The sequence below is a fragment of the Pleurodeles waltl genome, chromosome 11, assembly GCF_031143425.1.
Source record: "Pleurodeles waltl isolate 20211129_DDA chromosome 11, aPleWal1.hap1.20221129, whole genome shotgun sequence".
Classification (NCBI taxonomy): Eukaryota; Metazoa; Chordata; class Amphibia; order Caudata; family Salamandridae; genus Pleurodeles; species Pleurodeles waltl.
The window spans coordinates 901,528,274-901,549,012 of record NC_090450.1 but is presented as its reverse complement, the minus strand read 5'-3'; the positions used below and the strand labels follow the sequence as shown (position 1 = coordinate 901,549,012).

Sequence of the window (20,739 nt, the reverse complement as noted above, 5' to 3'; positions counted from 1 at the left end):
ATGTTTTCCCTGGAGAGCTGAAACTGGCAGATGGTACAGAGTTAATAAAAAAAAAGTTTTAAAAAAAGCTAAGAATATAAGAATATGGACCAAACCTGGAAAAGAACAGCAGACAGGCTGATAAACAAAAAGAACCATTAAGATTGCCAGTGATGCCTATTTAACAAGAAAGAGCCCTGACAGAAAATGGGGCATTGTCTTACCCAACTAGCAGGGAATGTATCTCCATCTTTCTAATAGGATTTAAGATTGGAATTAGCTTTACTTCAGAGGCTTATCATTGCTCCAGTAAACTATGTGAATGATAAGGAGTAAGAGTTTCCTAGCCCATATACAACACTAGATGGTTCGACTGGATTCTCTAGTCTCTAAAAGAGTACCCACTTCATATACAGACAAAAGCAACCTCAGAGTTTTCATTTTATGTCCAGGAAGAAGTTTACATTTTCTATGGACTTCAGAAGTCTTGAAAAATAAAAATGGCTGTTGAGTCAGCAGTCAGGTATTGCTGCGCACCAGAAGGTGGTGTTGATGGGCTCCGTGTCAGTCATCAGCATAGTCTGCACCACAAATGAAGTTGTGGTTCCTGTACAGGCATCACCTAGGTGTGCTGATGTCAATTTCTTTTCACTGAGCCATGAAGAACACCAACCACTGGTGTGTCAAAACTAGGGCCCTGAAAGGGAAGTCCCTGCCCCTACAAATCGGATCGCAGAGTGGGGAGGATGAGTGGGTCGATAAAAAATCTGTAGCAACTCTGCGAACTAATTTCAAACAACAAAGTTCTGCAGGATCAAACAAGTAAAATACCCATCCCTGTGGACTTGGCTGTCCAGGCAGTAGTGTTTGGTAAACAAATGCAGAGATGCCCACGCTGCCATCGGGCAGATGTCCAGGACTGTAACTCTGCGTGCTAACAGTGGTTGCACTGTTAGCTCTGGTAGAATGAGCCTGCAATCCTTTAAGCGTTTACTTTCTGGCAAATGCGTAGGAGATCTTGACGCAGACCATGACCCAACGTGAGACAGTTCACTTCTGCACTGCCCAACCTTTCTTCACACTCACGTACCCCATGAAGAGTTGGTCCTCCACCTAGGACTCACAGGTACGATCAAGGTAGAACACCAATGCTCTTTTTGGGTCCAGGCGGTGGAGTGTCTCCTCTTCCTCAGAAGGATGTCAGGGTGCGTAAAAAGTAGGCAAGTGACTAACCGGCCTACAGAACCTTGTCAGCATATATTGAGAGAAAGGAAGGTTTAGAAGATAATGCCTACAGCTATCTGTGGGCAGATTTAATTGCCTAAAGGAAGCTTGATTTAAATGTGAGGAGCCTAAGGGGACAATTGTGGAGGGGCTTGAAGGGAGTGCACATCAAAAGGGTCAGAACCAAATTAAGCTTCAGCATGTTGATCTGAAGTCCTGCTTCCGCTGGAGACCAGAGGCCTATGAGCTTCACCTCTCCTAGATGGCCGTCCCAACTCAGGAGTGATGCACCTGTCACTACCGTCAGATCTCGTTGGGGAAGGGAGAGGGATCTGTCTCTGACCCAACTGTGGTTCGTTAACCACCACTGCAGATATTTTTGCAGTTCCTTCCGAGATCTGGACCACGTAACTCGGAGAGATTCCCCTTATGTTGAGCCCACTGGAACTTCAGGTCCCACTGTAGAGCCTGCAAATGCCACCTGGCATGTGTCACCAACGCGATGCAGGAGGCCATGAGTCCCAGCAGCCTCAAAGGTCAGTCTCAATGAAATCCAGGCTAAAGAATGAAACAATGGTATCATAGTCTGAACATCTTGAACTCCCTGCTTGGGAGGATAAGTCTGAAACTTCACTGTGTCCAGAACATCTCAGATGAAAGAGCATCAGAGAGGGAGTCTGGTGTGACTTCGGCACATTTATAGTGAACCCCAGGGAATGCAGGAGGTTTGCCATAGTCTGGAGGTGGGAGACAACAGTTTTGGGCAAGCCAGTCTTCAACAGCAGGTCATTGAGTTAGGATAAGACTGACACCCCAGATCTCCGCAGATGAGTTTCAACCAGAGCCATCAACTTGGGGAACACCCCAGAGGTGCTGGTAAGGCCAAAGGGAAGCTGGAGTCCAAAGTGCTTGTAGCCTACTGTGAATCGCAAATAAAGCCTGTGAGTAGGCAGGATGGGGTGGGGTGGAAATAAGCAACTTGCAAGTCCATCGCTACCTTCCAGCATCCTGGGTCCAGGGCAAATAAGACCTGAGCCAATGTGAGCATTATGAATTTCTCCTTCTTGAGGAAGAGACTGAAGGCATGTAGGTCTAGAACTAGAAAGTAGCAGGAATATCAACCACAGCCTACTTCTGAGCCTGTAACCCTCTCTATGGCTCCCTTTGCCAAGAGAGCTGCAACTTCCTGATGGAGAAGGGACAAATGATTCTCCGCCATCAAGAAGCCCCTTCCGCAGCCAACGAAAGGAAGATTGTGAGAGACAGGGGGTGGCAGCGAGGCCCAAGGATCTGGCCATAGCCAGAAAATCCTTGAAGCGCTCAAGAGACGAAACTGCCTTGTCTCCAAAAAGAAGGGTGCCTTCAACGAGCATGTCCATAAGGGAAGCTTCGACATCCCCCAAAAAGCCAGACGTTCTCAGCCAGGCATGACGTCTCTGGGCCACTGCAGTTGAAAACAATGTCGGTCATGTCCAGTCTGCAACAATTTGTTGAATCCTGCCTCCCCGGAAAACTCGATCCGTTGTAGTTTTTTACTATATATTTAGCATAGTCATCTCTTTACTTACACACACTATACACTCCATTCTCATCCACTTATGAGAAAACAAACTAAGAATGGAGTTGATGCCCATTCGTATTATCACCAAGAGGAGGAGTCACTCTACCTTATGACTCTAAAGACTTCTTCAAAGAAAAATAACTTGCACAACTCCAGACACAATACTAGATGACAGGAGAATGCAGAGCATGTGCATCTACGGCCACATACGCCTCTAACATCTTTTTTACAGTCCTTCATCAAGTGATAGTTTGGTAAACAGACCTTGAGGGGGGCTGAAATAATCTTTTTTCTGCCACATGATGGGCACTACTCAAAATGAAGGGATTTTTTGTGAAGACATTCCCTCAGCAACGGGCAGTAAATAGTCGAAGGAAAAGCTTTAGGAAGTTGAGTTAAGCCAAAAAAGCTAGAATTGTGCTTGGTATTTTAGCAAAAAAAGAGGTGTGAAACATAACCTGGGTTCTGTGCGTCCTGCTCACATGAGCCTGAAAAAACAACTGCCTCTCTGAGGTAACTGGCAATAGAGTGGACTATTGGTATACAGACCTCTGAGAATCTTAAAGGGACCAGACACTTTTTCCCAGTCTACAATGAAAGCCTGTCAGGTTGAGGTATTTTTCTAGCCTTCATACATTTTCATCTGCAGGCTAAGAACTGTTACTGAGATTGATCATATTCACCAAAAAAAGAAATTCAGTCTCCGATAGGCAAATGTGTCTCATTGACAGGACTATAATTTACTTCCCTACTTCTAAGGTTTATTCCAAATTTGTCAAAAAATAAACAAATAGATGGGAGACTGAAAAGGTACTATTCCACAACGTGTATGGGGAATACTTAAAGCGGGTTCCTCTGGCCCATTTCACAGGTAAGTAGGTCACCGACTTGGTGATCAAATTGTAGGCATGAAAAGCGGTAGTGACGGTTGAGTGTTCAGAGAAGAGTGGGGGCGTTCCATTTACAGACTAGGTGGTCTCACACATTATAGTGTCCTGCTTCATCATTTGACCACCTACCCCCCACCCAGGTAAGATGACACCACCTGGGCAGACTCAACCTTGTTGCTAAAAGAACACTGAAGGAGTGCTGATTTTTTTATCTTTCCGGATAAAGCGGGGATCCAGTTGAAGGGGAATAAATGGTAAAATTACCTCACAAATCACCTATATCATTTAATCTTTTAATAACGGTGTTTGTTGGTAAGATTAAAAACAATATGAGAATCTTGAACATAATGGTTCAAGGTGTCATCCAAAATTATATGGCCATCATGTTTCTGCCCTCTCCTATAGCCAAACTGGTCTGGGGCATGCTTATTCCTATTGTTGTCAGAGTATACCTGTATAGCCACATCATGAATACGCTCGGGGACCTAACCAGATAAGATGTTTATTGTCAGTCTTGTTTTATATGTTGTCTTGTTGTATGACCATGAAGCCTAACGGGCTTCCACTTACTTTGTATTCTTGTAGGTAACCCTGTTTTCTTCTATATTGACCAGAGAATATTGTGTTATTTATGAGCTGTACCCCGTTTTCTAGGCTCTACGCAAGCCTTGTACTAGTTATAGAGTAAAGGACTATCACTTACTTTGACTATTACTACTTCTCCCTTCTGCCATTCCTCCCTGATCCGGACCCTTGTTCCGCCACAGAGTGTGACTACAAGGGGCAACTCCCCTCCCCTTTTTTCCAGACCTGAGACAATTTGCCTTTACACCATATGATAAGAGACCCTGCGATGTGTGTATTTCTTAGGGCTTCACCACAAGCCAAGTACAGATTTTCAAATAGTTTTGCATGGTTGTTTGTGTGACCTACAGCATGGTTTTTACACACTAGTGTGCAGTGATTTGAGGTAAGGTCTCACATGTTGTGCACGGCGTTTTGGTATTTCAATTTTAATTCACTATTTCTCTCCCTATTAGGCCTTCCTCAGTTACCTCGAACAGGTAGGCCCAGTGTGCATTTCAATGCATGTGCTCACGTTTTAGCTGAGCCAACCAACCCCATATGCAGGAGGGATCCTAGGCCCTGATGAATGCCCCAGACCAGTTCAGCTATAGGAGATGGTAGAAACATGTTGGCCATATAATTTTGGATGCCACCTTGAACCATTATGTTCAAGACTGTCTCATATTGTTTTTAATCTTACCAGCAAACACAGTTATTAAAAGATTAAATTATACAGGTGATTTGTGAGGTAAGTTTTGCATTGATTCCCCTTCAACTGGATCCCCGCTTTATCCGGAAAGATAAAATGTCAGCACTCAGTGTTCTTTTAACAACTAGGTTGTGTCTGCCCAGGTGGTATCATCTTACCTGGGTGGGGGTAGATGGTCAAATGATGAAGCATGACACTATAATGTGTGTGAGACCACCTAGTCCGTAAAGAGAACTCCCCCACCCTTCTCTGAACACTAAACCGTCACTACCATTTTCCATGCCAACAATTTGATCACCAAGTCAGTGACCTACTTACCTGTGAAACGGGCCAGAGGAGCCCGCTCTAAGTATTCCCCATACACTTTGTAGTATAGTTTCATGTACAAGAGTGATTGTATGGGGTTGATACACTCCCAGAACTCTCTTTTCGTGTAATAGTAGACTGAAAAGGTATGGATTAAATGTCAAATACACTAGGACAAATCCTTTTTCAGCTCCTACCACAAGCACCTAGGCTTAACGTATTGATTTAAATAGAATGTGATCTCTTACCAAGCTTATATTCATCGTTGCAGCCTCTGTTTCGCAGACGTCTAATGAGCTCCAACTTGGCTAGATACGGTCCCCGCAGTTGCCGCAAACTCTTGGATTCTTCAGCTATTCTATCTTCTACAAACTGGACAGTCTCTTCCACAGAACAATCCAATTTTCCTTCCAAAGATCTTAAAATCACAGAAAAATGAAACCAGTTATGCTTGAGGAGGCAAAAGGAATATGTTACATACCCTGTAAGCATCTTTCCATAGCGTGCAGTGCTGTAGATTCATATGCATAGCATACTGCTGCCATCTAATGTTGAGCTGGGATACAGTCAACTTGTTTTTTCTTCAAAGAAGTATTTCGAGTCACAAGGGATTGTGACTCCACCTATAGTCTGTATTGTGCATGGACATCAGCTCCTTGGTTAAGATTGTTTTTGGTCCATCCAGTGAGCTTAGGATAGGAGCAGTAGATTGTCAGGATCAAAGAGCATGCGGATATAGGTAAAACAAGGTTAAGTGTTTGAGGAGAGAGGTGTGTACATCATCCATTAACTTCTGTGAAGGAGGGTGGGTGCATATGAATCTATGGCACTACACTCTACAAATAGATGCTTATGGGGTAAATAACATATTCCATTTGTAGCATGTTTTGGCTGTAGATACATATGCTTAGCATTGAATGTAAAGATGCGCTCCCCAAAAGCAGTGGCTAGCTAGTGTCTGACAGATGTTTGAAAAAGTGCCTGTAACACAGCTTGACCCACTCAGATATCTGCAGAGCAGCCGCTTGTGCCACTGCCAGTGTTCCTTCCCCAACATAAGACACCTGGTCACTTGATCCCCCAAGTGGCCAGGCCCCTTAGTATGTCCAAGTCCTAGTAAATGGTACCTCTGGTGCTTAAGGCCTAGGTAACTAAGGGACACAGAACAAACCACATGCAGATTGCCATTGCAGGCTGTGTGACAGGAACTCTCAAAAGTGAAAACACAACATGGCACACAGCCTGTGTGCCACATCCCCTAAAACACAGCATGTAATATTTGTACCTTACAGCCCTAGGGTTTGGTGCATTTTATTACATGTGTGGGCATATCTGCAAGAGCAGATATGTCTCTGTTATGACTGTTGATTCTTAGAAATAATAAGTGTGCAGGGAACCATATGAAATACATGTGCTGGACACTGGCTGATGTGAGTTCAACAGCTACATGTTGGCTTCAATGAAACTATGGATGTCTGGTATGAAGCATCTCATCATATTATTAAACCCTCACTGATTCCAATGAAGGATTCATTAATACATGCACCAACAGGGCACCTTAGAGGTGCTCCCTGAAAACCTACCAACTGCTAGCGGTCTCACTGACTTTTTCTAGCCAGCCTGCCACCAACAGATGAGATTCCGACACCCAAGGGTGAGAGCCTTTTCTCTCTGGAGGTTAAAAACAAAGCCTGCTCGGGCAGGGGTGATTGCACACCCCTCCTAACAGGATGACCTGCAAATCTGCATTACAAGGCAGGAGGCTTCAAAGAAGCCCACTGCCTTTATTACGCAAATCTGGCCTTCCTCAGAGGAAGATGTCGACGCTGCTGCCCCAGGATCCATCGGGTACCTGGACAGGCAGGAAAATTCGCTGTGAAGGAGGCGTTTTGCATTTCCAGGCAGGAGACATCCCTAGGGTGACAAGCCTGAAAGGAACACAGCCGTAGAAATTTCGCCAGCTTGTGTGTGGTGGAATTAGGAATTCTGGGAAAGGGTGATGCACACTCCCCAAAGGAAGTACTCATCTAGGGGGTGTAGTGACCCCGGGGCTAAGTAGTCTATTGGCTACTACTCTTCACTACCCTTAACAACTCTAAATTGAGTATTTAAGGGACCCCATGGTAACAGGACTTTAGATCTCCGCTGGAAACAAAAGAAGGAGTGGACAAAGAAGCCTGCTGACCCGAGAACCAAGGCGCACAATTGACTTGGCGCCAACCCTGCCAGCCTGCCTGCTGCACCTGACCCTTGAGGAGCAACTGACCTGTCCTGCCGCAGCGGCCTCCAAGAGACTGGAAGAGCTGCCAGTGCTTCGCAAACCACCAAGAACAACTCACTCAGGACAGAGGAGCTGTTTCCCTGCACCAGCAAGCAACAAAAGAAGAGCTGTGAAAACCCAGTACCGTTAAAACTCGATGCCAGACATCATCACTGCACTCTAGCCGCCTAACCTGAGCTGAAGTGGGTCAACGCTGTCAACGTGGTTCCCAGGCCCTCCAGAGATGAAGCACACCTTGAGTTTGCCCACTGCAGACTTCCCGATGACGCTTGCTGCCTCTTTCTGCAGGCCCCCTCCAACCACGAGTATACCATGCACTGGAACCCATCGCCAAAAGACATCACTGCACCAGAGCCCCACAGCGCGAGAAGAAGAGGGCCAACGGTGTCCCCACATGTCGGAGGATCTTAAGGATCGAGCCCCCCTGTGGGTTTCCCCCGGACTGGCCACCTGGTCCTTGCTTGCAGCCCCTTTCGGACTGCACTGATCTTCACTGAATTGAAGTGCGAACCCCTTTCTTTTTGGATGGAATACATTCCAGTCATGCTGTCTGTACAGACTAGAACCACTTTGTGGTGAGGATGCTGCTGAAAAGCTTTGAGAGCTAACTGAATCAAACAAAGCCCTAGTTGATTGATGTGTAGTTATTTCTGAGTTGGAGACCATTGGCCGCGGACTGTGAGGGCCTGCATGTGTGCCCTCCAACCCTGTAGATTTGCATCTGTGGTAATGGTCACTTGTGAGACAGGGGCTTTCAAGGGCTTACCCGGCACCAGGTTATTGTAATTCCACCACTGCCGAGTGATTGCTCTGTGACCCCATCAACAATAGATCTTGTAAATGCCTGACCTCTTGAGACCATTGTGACTGGAGACAGCATTAAAGGGGGCGCACATGCAGACATGCATGTGGCATTATTAAAGAGATACATGACACCATCATTCCGAGAAATCTCATCACTGTTTTGACTGGAATTTGTCGATGTGGCTGAAAAAGAGGCAATGCTAGCTGAAACTTTTGCACTCTTGCAGGAGGAGAATAAGCTTTGGCTGTGATAGAGTCTAGGGATGCGCCTAAGAACAGCTGCACTTGTAAGAGTTGAAGGTGCTATTTTATTGTATTTAGCGTGAAGCCTAATTTGTGTGGATGTTGACTACCTTTTGAGTTTCCTGACGACATTGTTGTTTGTTTGAACTCTTAATTAGCCAGTCATCTAGATATGGGAACACATGTGCACCCCGCCTACTGAGATAAGCTGCTACAACAGTGAAGTGTTTCGTGAATACTCTTGGTGCAGTTGCTACTACAAATGGCAACACTTTGAATGGGTAATGTTGCCATTTACTTGAAATTGGAGCAAGCGGCAATGGGACTGATGTATAGAAATGTGGAAGCAGGCATCTTTGAAGTTTATAGCTGTGATGAAGACTCCCTGCTGTAGCAGTGTTATTACGTCTTGTAGTGTTACAATACGTGAATGCTCTGAGAGGATATACTTGTTGAGTAGCCTGACATCTTGTATAGGCCTCAACATTTCATCCTTTTTTGGAATGAAAAAGCACAGTGAGTACACCTAATGTCCTTGATGTCCTTTTGGGACCTGCTCTTTGGCCCCTTTTGGAAGCAGAGCTTAGATTTCCTCTTTTAGGAGTGATATATGTTCTGCTGACATGGTTTTGGTATGTGGTGGTATAGGAGTGGGGTACCTGTGAGTTCTAGAAAGTATCCATCTTTGATGATGGAAAGGACCCTCTGATCTGTTGAAATCTCTGCCCAGTCATTATGGTAGTGTTGCAGCCTTCCCCTTACTGATGTTAAGTGTGTGTGTGTGTGTGGGGGGGGGGGGGGGGGGGGGGGGGGGGAGAGAGGGGGTGAAGGGACTCCTTGTTTAGTGGGAGTGATCCGTCTGGAGGCGGATCCATAACCACAGCATCTATTGTTTTGTTTCTTATAGTATGTCCCTCTAGGGTATTGGAACTGATAGAGACCTTGCTGCTTCTGCACAGTGACTGTCTATGGAGGTGGGTGCCTTTGATGCCCCTCTATAATGTCCTCTACGAAAGAAACCCCAATATTGGTAGGTCTGTATTGCACCCATAGCTGTGCTGGTATCAGTGTCTCCTTTTTTACTCTCTCAAGCATTTCATCTACCTAGGGTCTGAACAAATGTTCAGCATCAAATGGTAAATTGAGTAGATATTGCTGGACATGAGGCTTAAAACTAGAGATTTTAAGCTATGTGTGGCGCCTGATAATGACACTGGTATTAATTTCCCTTGCGCTTACATCTGCATCTAGTGCACACTGTATGTTGGCATAAACAAATAAATAAATAAAAAAAAAAAAAAACTTTCCTTCCACCACTAGTTCAGCCTCCCTTTGCCTGTATTTTTCAGGGAGATGCCGGAGTACTTCTTGCATCTCATCCCACTGGGCTCTGTTATATCTTGAGGCGGCCTACAGAATTTGATATTCCGAAATAGTTGGCTGCTTGTGCAGTTACATGTTTCCTGCTGCATTGTACTTTTTTTCTCTACTCATCAGTGAGGGGAGCATCACCAGTCAACCACAAATTGGCCCATTCTCTGGCAGTTTGTACTACCAAACAATCTGGTGTAACATGGCCTTTAACGCATGTGGGGTCATAACAGGAGGGTCTGTACTTTTTCTCTACTGTGGGTTTAAGCATATATCTTTTAGCATGGGCAAGAACTGTACTGTCCCCAGACTGTTTAAAGCTTCCACTAAAAAGTCATCTTCATCCTCTAGTGTGTGCAAATCTACCTTAGAGTCAGTGACATTGAGGGTGGTCCAAGTCACAGTCTTCCTAGGCTCTATCGACATTGTCTGGATCATCTTGTGATTTAAGATTGTATAGTGTGTCATAGGGGTCAATGTTATCCCCTATAGATTATGGTATGGGGGATGCCACTGTGTCACCAGGGGAGTGTGATGGTGATAAGCTTGTGACGCAGCAGGTGCTGGTACTATGGGAATAATAGCTGGTGGCAGAGAGGGCAGAGGCAGTGGTGTAGGAGCAAGTGGAGACTGAGCAAACAATATGGTGTTAGCACAGCTATATTTATGTTTCTTCCGTGGTACTTTGGGTAGTGATGGCCCCACAATCTCCTCTTCAAACGTTTTAGGGAGAGTGTCAGTTGGTAGCAGAGGCAGTTTTGCAATTACTCTTCCAGTGTCTGGATTGATGGCCAAAGTTCTCTGTTAGGCATCAAGTTTTTCCTGCAGTTTTTCAAGTACTGGTTCAACAGGGCACTGTTTCGGCTCCAAAAAAGTTTTTGCTGTTTTTGGTACAGATTTTACTTTTAGCAGGGACCATGGGTAGTCGCAAACCTTTTCCCAGGGGCCAAAAAGTTTGGTCTGTGACGTGCCTGGGGGCCGCACTGATGCCAGGGCGGTGGCGGTCGGGTGCGGTGATTAGGGGGATTGGTGGCAGGGGAAACAAAGGATATACTTCTAGTGGCTAAAATAAACAATGGAAAAATAGAAAACCTGGGATTAATCCCAGCTTACCCACTTTTCCAAATTGTGTGATCCTAGGCAATTATTTAGTGTCACTTTCCCTCCTTTTTCTGCATTATCACATTTAAGCTGACCTAGAAATACATGATTCATGGGGTGCGCTGCACATAACATGCTTTTATGTTTGATTTAATAAACTATAATGTTGTTTATTTACGATAGGAACCCAGGCCACCCATAAAGTGCACATACCAAGTGACTTGCCTCTTTCATTTACTATTGGTGGTGTTCTCAGGGTAAGGGAAATAATTAATGTTTCCAAATGTATGTTTGAAAACTATCACTTTAAAAGGAATACATATCAATGCACTGATAAAATAAATTATACTAAGGCGAAAAGGTTCTGCATGTTAACTAAATACACTCAATTAATTTTGAAGAGACTGTCTTAGTTTTACACTTATGCTGCAAGATGTCTTTAAAAATGAAGGCGTTTCTAAAGTTAAGTGCAGGAGTCCCTTCTTCCTTTCTTTAGCACCAATTAAGTTTGAAATAAAAGATTGTGTGAGTATTTAATATTTTTGTTAGTGCGGAGTCGAGCAAACAGCTGCCCAGTGCTCCTGTTGCCCCAGGGGCCGCATGTAGAGGTCAGAGGAGTTGCATGAGGCCCGTGGGCCGTACTTTGAGTATCCCTGGCGTGGACGGTCTGGGCATCAAAGTGAGTTTCAGTGCAGAAAGTTTCTTGGGCTGGAGAGTAGATTTTGGCACGGAGGATATTTTTTTTGGGTTCGATGCCCTTTGGCGCTTTTCCGGTGTGGAAGTTGGCATTGATGACTGTGCCAACGGTGGCTTTGGCTTGGTCAGTGCCTTTGACCTTGACGCCTTTCAGTGCCTGCTTAAGCAGAAGGAGATGTGCCTGCTCCTTTGCCTGTTTTCAATTACTTCCAATGGCCTAAGGGCAGTGGTTTTCCATGAGCCATTGTTGATGTTTTAGTGGGGGTCGCTATGGCTTTTGCCGGAGTACCTGCGTGCCCTACAGATGGTGGTGGCTCGAGTCGGAGTCAGAGCCTTCCCCAATGCTAGGAAGTAGTATGGGAATGTCCATAGGAACCACTTGTGCTTCACTGTTCTCTTCCAGCTGGAGCCTGAGTGACCGCTCACCGAAGAGATCAGGCACATCTTCCTCTCGGGGCACTTTCATGGTTGAATGGGCCCAGTGGCGTTCTCTTCACTGCCAAAGAGTCCATTTCCAGAGTCAAAGTTTAGGCAAGCTTCACACAACACACACCCCATGATGTTGTAGGTACAAGCAGAGGTTACAGACTGAGTGTTGATCCTGCCTGGAGTACTTGGCATGGCACTAGGGACAGAAATTGGAATGAGCTTTTTCCATCACTGTGTCACTGAGTGAAAGAAGATAGCGGCAGACGTAGAGGCTGAGATCTAACCAGCCAGAGCCTGGGTGGGCAGATCGAAGAATGTGAAGGAAAACAGTAGTTGTACATCAATAATGTGTCTTTCCTCGAACAGTTATGAAGCGGGCGCTGGAAAGGCCTAGTGGCAACAATCAAAGCTTTCATCATAGAGCTCCAAGGTCGACATCCAAACCTGACGGCAGAGAAAAACAATATAACAAAGAAGCCCATGTCCATGTACAATACAGACTATAGGAGGAGTCACAATACCTTGTAACTCAAAAGACTTGTGTGCAACTTGTTTTTCTTCAAACGCCTGAGCCCAATACTAGATGACAGGAGTATGCTAAGCATTTGTATTCACCGCCAACACATACTATGAATACTATGCAGTCACACAGCTATTGTTGTATGAATTATAAGCCATTTTACCTTTACTCTTGGATCTGAAATCAAAAAGGAACTGAGGTACATACACTACTGTGGTCTGCTACCAAACCACAATAGAGGTGTTAAAATACAATGTTTTCAAAATAAGATCACAATTGTCTAAAACAAGAATCCATACTTTTAAAAGAATAAATCAAAATGCAGTCTCAGGGCTCCAAAACAAGACAAGACCATTGAGTTGTACACAAAATCTGGTCTTCTCTTCATAATGCAAATCAAACATATACTCTACTTCTGAGCACCACAGGAGGAATTTTATCGATTTATGGATTTATTTTTTTACAGTGAGTCAACCGCTTTCTACTCATGCATGCTAATTCATTGTGAAGGCATTTTAACTCCACTCTTTAAGATACAGTTTAAGGAGTGATACTTTCTTGTTCAGGGAGAGACGGTGAGATGCAGGTGCATCGGTAAAAATGTAATTCAGAGGAAAGTATATTTACATGCAAGTAACTTTTTCAGTGAAGAATATTTTATAGCTTCACATGCTTATTTGAGTAAAACTGCAACCAAACACATTTGAGGTTCAGCTGATGAAACAGTCTCACCTGAAAAAAATGTTCTCAAAATAGTCCGTCCAACCCTAGGCAGCATGGAGTTTCAATCTGTATTTAAATGCAAGTTACTGGACACACTAGTACCCAAATTATTGAAGTGTATTTGGCCACTAAAGATAATTTTCCTTCTCCTGACTACTAAACAGGCAACAGTGGTAGTAATTCTATAATTAGTCAAGACTTATGAAAAGCACACTGCCTGTTGTTTGTACTGAACCTAGACGGTACCATACTATGGAAGATACTGATGTGAAAGTGACTAAAACCCCGCCCAACTTAATCAAACAGGCCCACCCTAAATATTTGATTGTTTTAAATATTGCTTAATCCTGCAAATACAAAAAGCATTTGAGTCTCAGAACTGATATTTATACACAGTTCTAAGGCTAATGGAATATGGAAACTAAATGATGCAGTGGATCAAATGCCTTTACACCCAGCCTACAGTAAAGACAAGAAGTGTGCAGATCAAATCTAACTAATGACTAGTTCACATTCGCACCCCACCAAGGAGTCCTTTGTCATGTTTGCTATATCCATTAGTAGTGGAGCCACTTGTAGAACCCTTCCAGGATAAGTTTTACAGTAGAAGCATGCGGTTGTAATGTTCCATATATCCCACCTTTTTCATATGTGGATGCTTATTTGCTGCCACTGACTTGCAGAAGGTTATGCAAGAGCTGGACCAATTTGATATTGTGATCGGGACTGCAGATAAATAAAATATATTATGCTTATTCTCAATCAGACATCTCCACACAGACTAGTCCAGAACTGCCACTTGAACCCTAGAGAATGACCTTTAGGTGGCTGGAGTACAAGTAAATCATAATGTACTGTAAGTGATTGAATGAAATATAAATAAAGCAATTGTTTCAATACAGGTTTGTCCTCTTCTGGAAAAAAAACTCCTACATTTCTTCAAGAATATTCCTATGAAACTAGCAAAGCATATATTCACATTCCTGCACTCTATTATTATTCTATATAATTTGGGAAAGGAAGAAGAAAAGAGTGACTAAGAAATTACAACTGCGAACTACAGACGAAGGGTTAAATGCTTCAGATTACAAGGTATGTTATTTTACACAGCAGCTACACTGGTGGCTTAATGGGTGAGCAAGTCACAGAGGAGACCAAATACTTGCAGCATGCTCAGATGGTCCTCATTTAAATAGAATTTTCAAAGCGACCTACAAATCCTCTCATCACAACAGGTAAACTGACACTGCGGGTGGAAATGTTTCTTGCGAGCAAACATCAGAGCAGCATATGGAAGTAACAGGTTTAATGATCGGACACCCTTAGTGGACAGAGCAAAATGCATTGAGGCAGGAGTATTTCATGCAGGCGATGTCTCACCACAACAAATGTCTCCCTTTCCAGGAAGTCATTGAGTTAGACCATGTCCCTGGGGGGACAGTATCTAAAATATATGATATAACAAGAGCCATTAGGTACACTTGAGAAAGTGATCTTAATGAACTACAGAAGACCGGGCCCTCAAAGCACTGATTACAATAAGAAATGCCAACACTTTTAACATGAATATACAAAGCCATGGCAACCATGTCAGGGATAAAGTGACTAGCACTTGAGTAGATGAAGAGAAGAAAGAACCATGGCACATCCAAATCATAGTTTTGTGTTTTTAATCCTATTGCATGAATGCATATGTTGGTTCATAGCAGAAGTAAAACCATCACGATCGTACGTCCGGTCAAAACATTTCTGTATAGTTCAATGCAAAAACAGCCGACACGTGTTTCGTCGTTCACGACTTTTTCAAGGCTGTGAAACAATGTTGCAAATAGAATATGTAGAAATACATGAGCTGATAATTCCAAGAGTTCAAAATATGGTGTCCTTTACCCCAAAAAAGTGACAGTCCACCTATAGTGTGTTAAGCCAATTAAGTGCCAGCTACATTCTCCCATGCATTATAGGATAACCATTCCAGTGTCCTATATGTGTCAAAATAACCTTTTTATGATCATCTATATAAAAATTTGATCACCGTATGCGAAACAAACAGGTGTATATGCAAGCAGAAATGCCACAGGTGTCAATACCACCAAAGGGGTGTAAGGTTAAAGTTAACATAAAGAGAAAATTGGGAAAAAGATTAAGACAATAAGCAATATATTGATTGCCAACATATCGTTTTAAGGATAAGGAAAATCATAAGTAAAACGAGTGATGTGGTCGTAGTTATTTGAATCCAGATCAGGATCTTCATATGTGAGAGTCCCTTATGATTGTATCCAACAGTGTGTTTTGGTCAGTATTTTCAAAACTATAATCGGACCATGATACGTCTATTTAGAGAAAGAGAGAGAGGGGGGATATATTTACTAGGCAATAATATGTAATGAACGAATGATTAGATGGTATAAATTGTGTATTTAGTAATGCTACAACGAAGTTTGGTGAAGGCATGTTCTATATTATAAATGCGTGGCTATTAGAAGGCCAAATGTAAAAGACAGGGACTGTGACAGCACCGTCGAGAAATTCAACATTTATAGTGAGGACTAAGTTCTAGGACATAATGTATAAGCGGTGATTACAAATGGTGTTCAAATGAAGTGAAAATAAAATGCTGAACTTAAGCGTCCGTATATACAGACACAGTGTAGTTTGAACTGAACACGGAGAAGTCAAGAATAATACACTGTGTCTGCCTTCTAACAGCCGCGCATTAAGAACATAGAACATGCCTTCACCAGACTTCATTGTGGCATTACTAAATACACAATTTTTACCATCTAATCATTCGTTCATTACATATTATTGCCTAGTAAATATATCCCCCCCTCTCTCTCTTTCTCTAATTAGACGTATCATGGTCCGATTATAGTTTTGAAAATACTGACCAAAACATACTGTTGGATACAATCATAAGGGACTCTCTCACATATATGAGGATCCTGATCTGGATTCAAATAACTACGAGCACATCGCTCATTTTACTTATGATTTTCCTTATCCTTGTTCATAAAACGGTATGTTGGCAATCAATATATTGCTTATTGTCTTAATCTTTTTCCCAATTTTCTCTTTATGTTAACTTTAACCTTATACCCCTTTGGTGGTATTGACACCTGTGGCATTTCTGCTTGCATATACACCTGTTTGTTTCACATACGGTGATCACATTTTTATATAGATGATCATAAAAAGGTTATTTTGACACATATAGGATACTGGAATGGTTATCCTATAATGCATGGGCGAATGTAGCTGGCACTTAATTGGCTTAACACAATAAAGGTGGACTGTCACTTTTTGGGGGTAAAGGACACCATATTTTGAACTCTTGGAGTTATAAGCTCATGTATTTCTACATATTCTATTTGCAACTTTGTTTCACAGCCTTGAAAAAGTTGTGAACGACGAAACACGGGTCAGCTGTTTTTGCATTGAACTATACAGAAATGTTTTGACCTGACGTACGATCGTGATGGTTTTACTTCTGCTATGAACCAACATATGCATTCATGCAATAAGAATAAAAACACACAACTATGATTTGGATGTGCCATGGTTCTTTCTTCTCTTCAAAATTGACTGTGGACCATCTGTTTCAAGGCACACACACCTTGTGGCCAGGTGTGGAACCATCATGGCACTCCTGGAACTAAACTTTGTTACTTTGGACTCTGTACATGAATATTGGACAATCAATTTCCAAGCGAATAATTTGGATGTGCACACCTTTGTTATACACAACCACAGTTTGTTTTTTGTGACTTCAGTAGATGTGGCATAGAGATCTAAGAAGGGTCTGAGCGACTAGGAATGCACAAAAGTTCATGAATATCAAAGCAGAGTTTTAAGAGACCCAAGATTTAAAGTACTACAACATGATATACTAAATCAGATATTCCCAAAACAAGCTAAGTTGCAATAGTTTTACCCCATATCATCAGATTTATGCCCAAGATTCTACTTGACCTACATGTAATAGTTCTGTCGGCAATTAAGCGTATTTTGGAACTAGATCACTTGAAACATTACACAAGTTCATCAACTTCATGCCAGCCAATTGAGTCTCATGGACTTAATTAGGTGCTCTACTAGAAGGCAGTATGAAAATGTGCAGACTTGGTATTCTTCCTCGCTAGATGTACTGCTATGCACTACAAGATATTTACCCTCAGGGGATTACAACTGGCGATCTGAACTGTTAAAATGAGCAGAGGCTTAAACTACTGTATTACTCTGACTCCTTAAAAGAACAGGTGAAGAAAGAGTAGCAGCTGATTGGAACAAACATCACAGGACAATGGCAGATCACTTCAAAGTGACCTATGGTTACCTTAGGATATCGCTAATGTGACGACACTGAACCTTCCCACACCACGCAGCCATCACCAGTAGTAGAGACCAATGTATATAACCACCTCCTAACCCCACAGAGAAATGAACATAAGGACCTAACCCAATAGCACTAGTTGGAAACAAATACATAAACATTGCACAGCATTAGAATCTACTTATGCCTGTAAAGGTTTTCTTTTATCAGCTTGTTATTAATGAGCAACAGTAAACATAAGTGAATTCAATTGATGGATACAAAAATAACAACTGCAATTATATTTTGTGTGTATCTTATACAAAAATGGCTACAAAATACATTCAGGAAAGGAAAAAAATATTAGCAGTCCTACCTGTGTGCCTCCCTTCAGTTCAGGGTCCCAATAGTCATAAGCACAAAAGTTCTTAAATGATTTCCATGTGCCCACACTGCACATCTCAGATATCGACAGGCTGACAATCAAAGCAGTGTTTCTAGGTTACCCTGTTGTAGAATGTGGAGTGATTGTCTAGGGAGTTTTTAAAAGCCTTCTCTGAAACAAACTAAGTGGTCCACTCAATGGCCTTAAGGTCACTGTGACATCAGCTACAACCACTCCCTGTTACCTATCCTCTAGGATGCAAACAACGGTCCTATCAGTAAAGACTTCTTTCATTCTCTCTACATAGCAGCTCCTGATTCTTTTAATATCTAGTAAATAATTTGAATTTGTTGGTTATTTAATAAATACTGATATGTGTACTGCCTGGATAGGACGAAACTGATTTGTTTTGAAGCAGAAGCAAATTTAATTTGTTAGTTATATTTTGAAAGTGAAAGGAAGCACATTCTTTGTCTGCTGATCGCATCTGCAATTCCTTCACTTACTTGGCAGAAGTGACTTCTTCAAAGAAGGATGCTTCCTACCAGAGCAGCTTAGGTCTCAGAAGTGCATAGGTTAAAACAAGAAATCCTTTTATGAAGAACTAAAAATCTGGCCTAAAAAAGTTCTGTCCTGGTCAGGCTTTTACTCTGTACTGCTGTGGAGTACCCCAGGGCTCCTCAACAAGTTCAACCCTCTTAAACATCTACATGGCTCAGCTCACTAAATTCGCCAGACGGCATGGCCTAAACATAGTCTCCTACACAGACGATACTCCACTGATCCTCTCCGACAGACGACCCATCAAGAGCCAAAAGCAATTTTCACAACGGAATGAGAGCAGTCACCACCTGGATGAAAGCCAGATGCCTCAAACTCAACTTGGACAAGACAAAGATCCTCGTACTGTGCTCCACCCCTCCGTCTTGGATGACTGATGGTGGCCAACCACCCGAGGTAACGCCCCCACTGACCACGCACATAACCTGAGCATCATCCTGAACTCCACGCTATCCACGACCCATCAAGTCAACGACGTCACATGGTCATGCTTCCACACTCTCCGTCTCCTCCTGATGGTCTTCAAGTGGATCCCAACTGAGACAAGAAGGACGGTCACCCACACACTTGTCAGCAGCAAACTGGACTACAGCGACACTCTACACCAGCATCACAAAGAAGCTACAAGCAAGACTACAGAGAATCCAGAACACAGCAGCCAGACTCATCCTGGACACCGCTGACACAGCAACATCTCCACACACCCCAGAGACCGCCTCTGGCTCCCTGTCAACAAAGGCACACCTACAAGGCATGGCACAACATCGGACTGACCTGCCTCAACTGCCGCCTAAGATTCTTCACCCCCACCAGACAACTCCGATCCTCCCAACTCACCCTTGCCGCCATCCACAGAATAAGGAAGAGCACAGCTGGAGACAGATCCTTATCTTACCTTGCAGCTCGGAACTGAAACACGCTCTTACTCAACCTCAGACAGACCCCATCCCTAAAGCAGTTCAGGAAGGGTCTCAAGACCTAACTCTTCGCACGATCAGCACGCCCACAACAGCACCTTGAGGATACCACAAGTGATAAGCTGCGCTCTACAAGTATTTGATTGATTGACTGGTTTACAGTAAGATGCAACCAGATGAAACAAGAGCAGAAGAGACCAGAGCATGATAACAGGAGGCCCGGAAATCATGTTTTGTTTTTTGTGTATTAGAGAGCGGAGAAAACAATCCTGTGTCACCTGTCAGGCCAGTGGCAAGACTGGTGCCTTCCAAAATAGGATTACATGTACATATCCACCTCTAAAAGACAGGTGAAGAATACCTGGAAAATACCTGGTAAAGACCCAGAAATACTGCCTGTAGGAGAGTAGCTGTTTCCCTTCAAGCGCTATAAAGCCCGTGTGCAAATCCGGCAGCATGGTGGGCGAGTGAAGATTAATTTAAGTGGCCAGCATTCCCATAGCTCCAGGAGGTGGTCCCTTCTATACACTTCAGATGTTTCCCTTCAAGCGCTATAAAGAGCATGTGCAAGTCCAGCAGCATGGTGGGAAAGTGAGGAGAACTTCAGTGGCCAGCATTTCCCAGGCCCAGAAGGCAGTCCCCGCTACACACTTCAGCCGCTTCCCTTCAATCGCTATAAAGCGCGTGTATAAGTCCCGGAGCGAGGAATGCGCATGGGCCAAGGGTGGGCCCATCCTGTGCCTGTCAACGCCAGGAAGAAGCAGGGCAGGGCCACCCCCCTTGGCTTTGTTGTTAACCATCTATGTGGTCGGGCGAGTTTGGTCTGTTGATTCTGAAGGCTATGGACCTGGAGTACTAAAGATATTGTCTCCACTATGGGGGATTAACTAGTGCAACACATTGGTGACTCGACCATATTGCATTTAGGGACAATTGGAACTAGATTCCAAATCGCTCACAGTGCTCTTTGTTGGCCTTACAGGGTGAAGTACTGGGCGGGGAGGGAGAAATAAATGCACTGGCCTTTATGAAGTGGCTTTGAGCCGCTGAAAGATGGGGCATACAGGTTGTTTTATTTTCCTTTTTTCAGTATATATCTACATTTCTTTTGTTTCAAACTAACCTCCCCCATAGGGTGTGCTTGACACTTACTCCCA

The 20,739-nt window shown here is 43.4% G+C and overlaps 1 protein-coding gene across 2 annotated transcripts in view; it reads right to left on the bottom strand.

Moving 5' to 3' along the window:
• NAA25 (N-alpha-acetyltransferase 25, NatB auxiliary subunit) overlaps positions 1–20,739 on the bottom strand; it is a 561,072-nt gene that overhangs the window by 367,590 nt on the left and 172,743 nt on the right. For both annotated transcript variants that reach the window (XM_069214819.1, XM_069214820.1), the window contains exon 10: positions 5,485–5,654. In XM_069214819.1, coding sequence (XP_069070920.1) covers positions 5,485–5,654 — 170 coding nt within the window. The remainder of the gene's footprint in view (positions 1–5,484; positions 5,655–20,739) is intronic.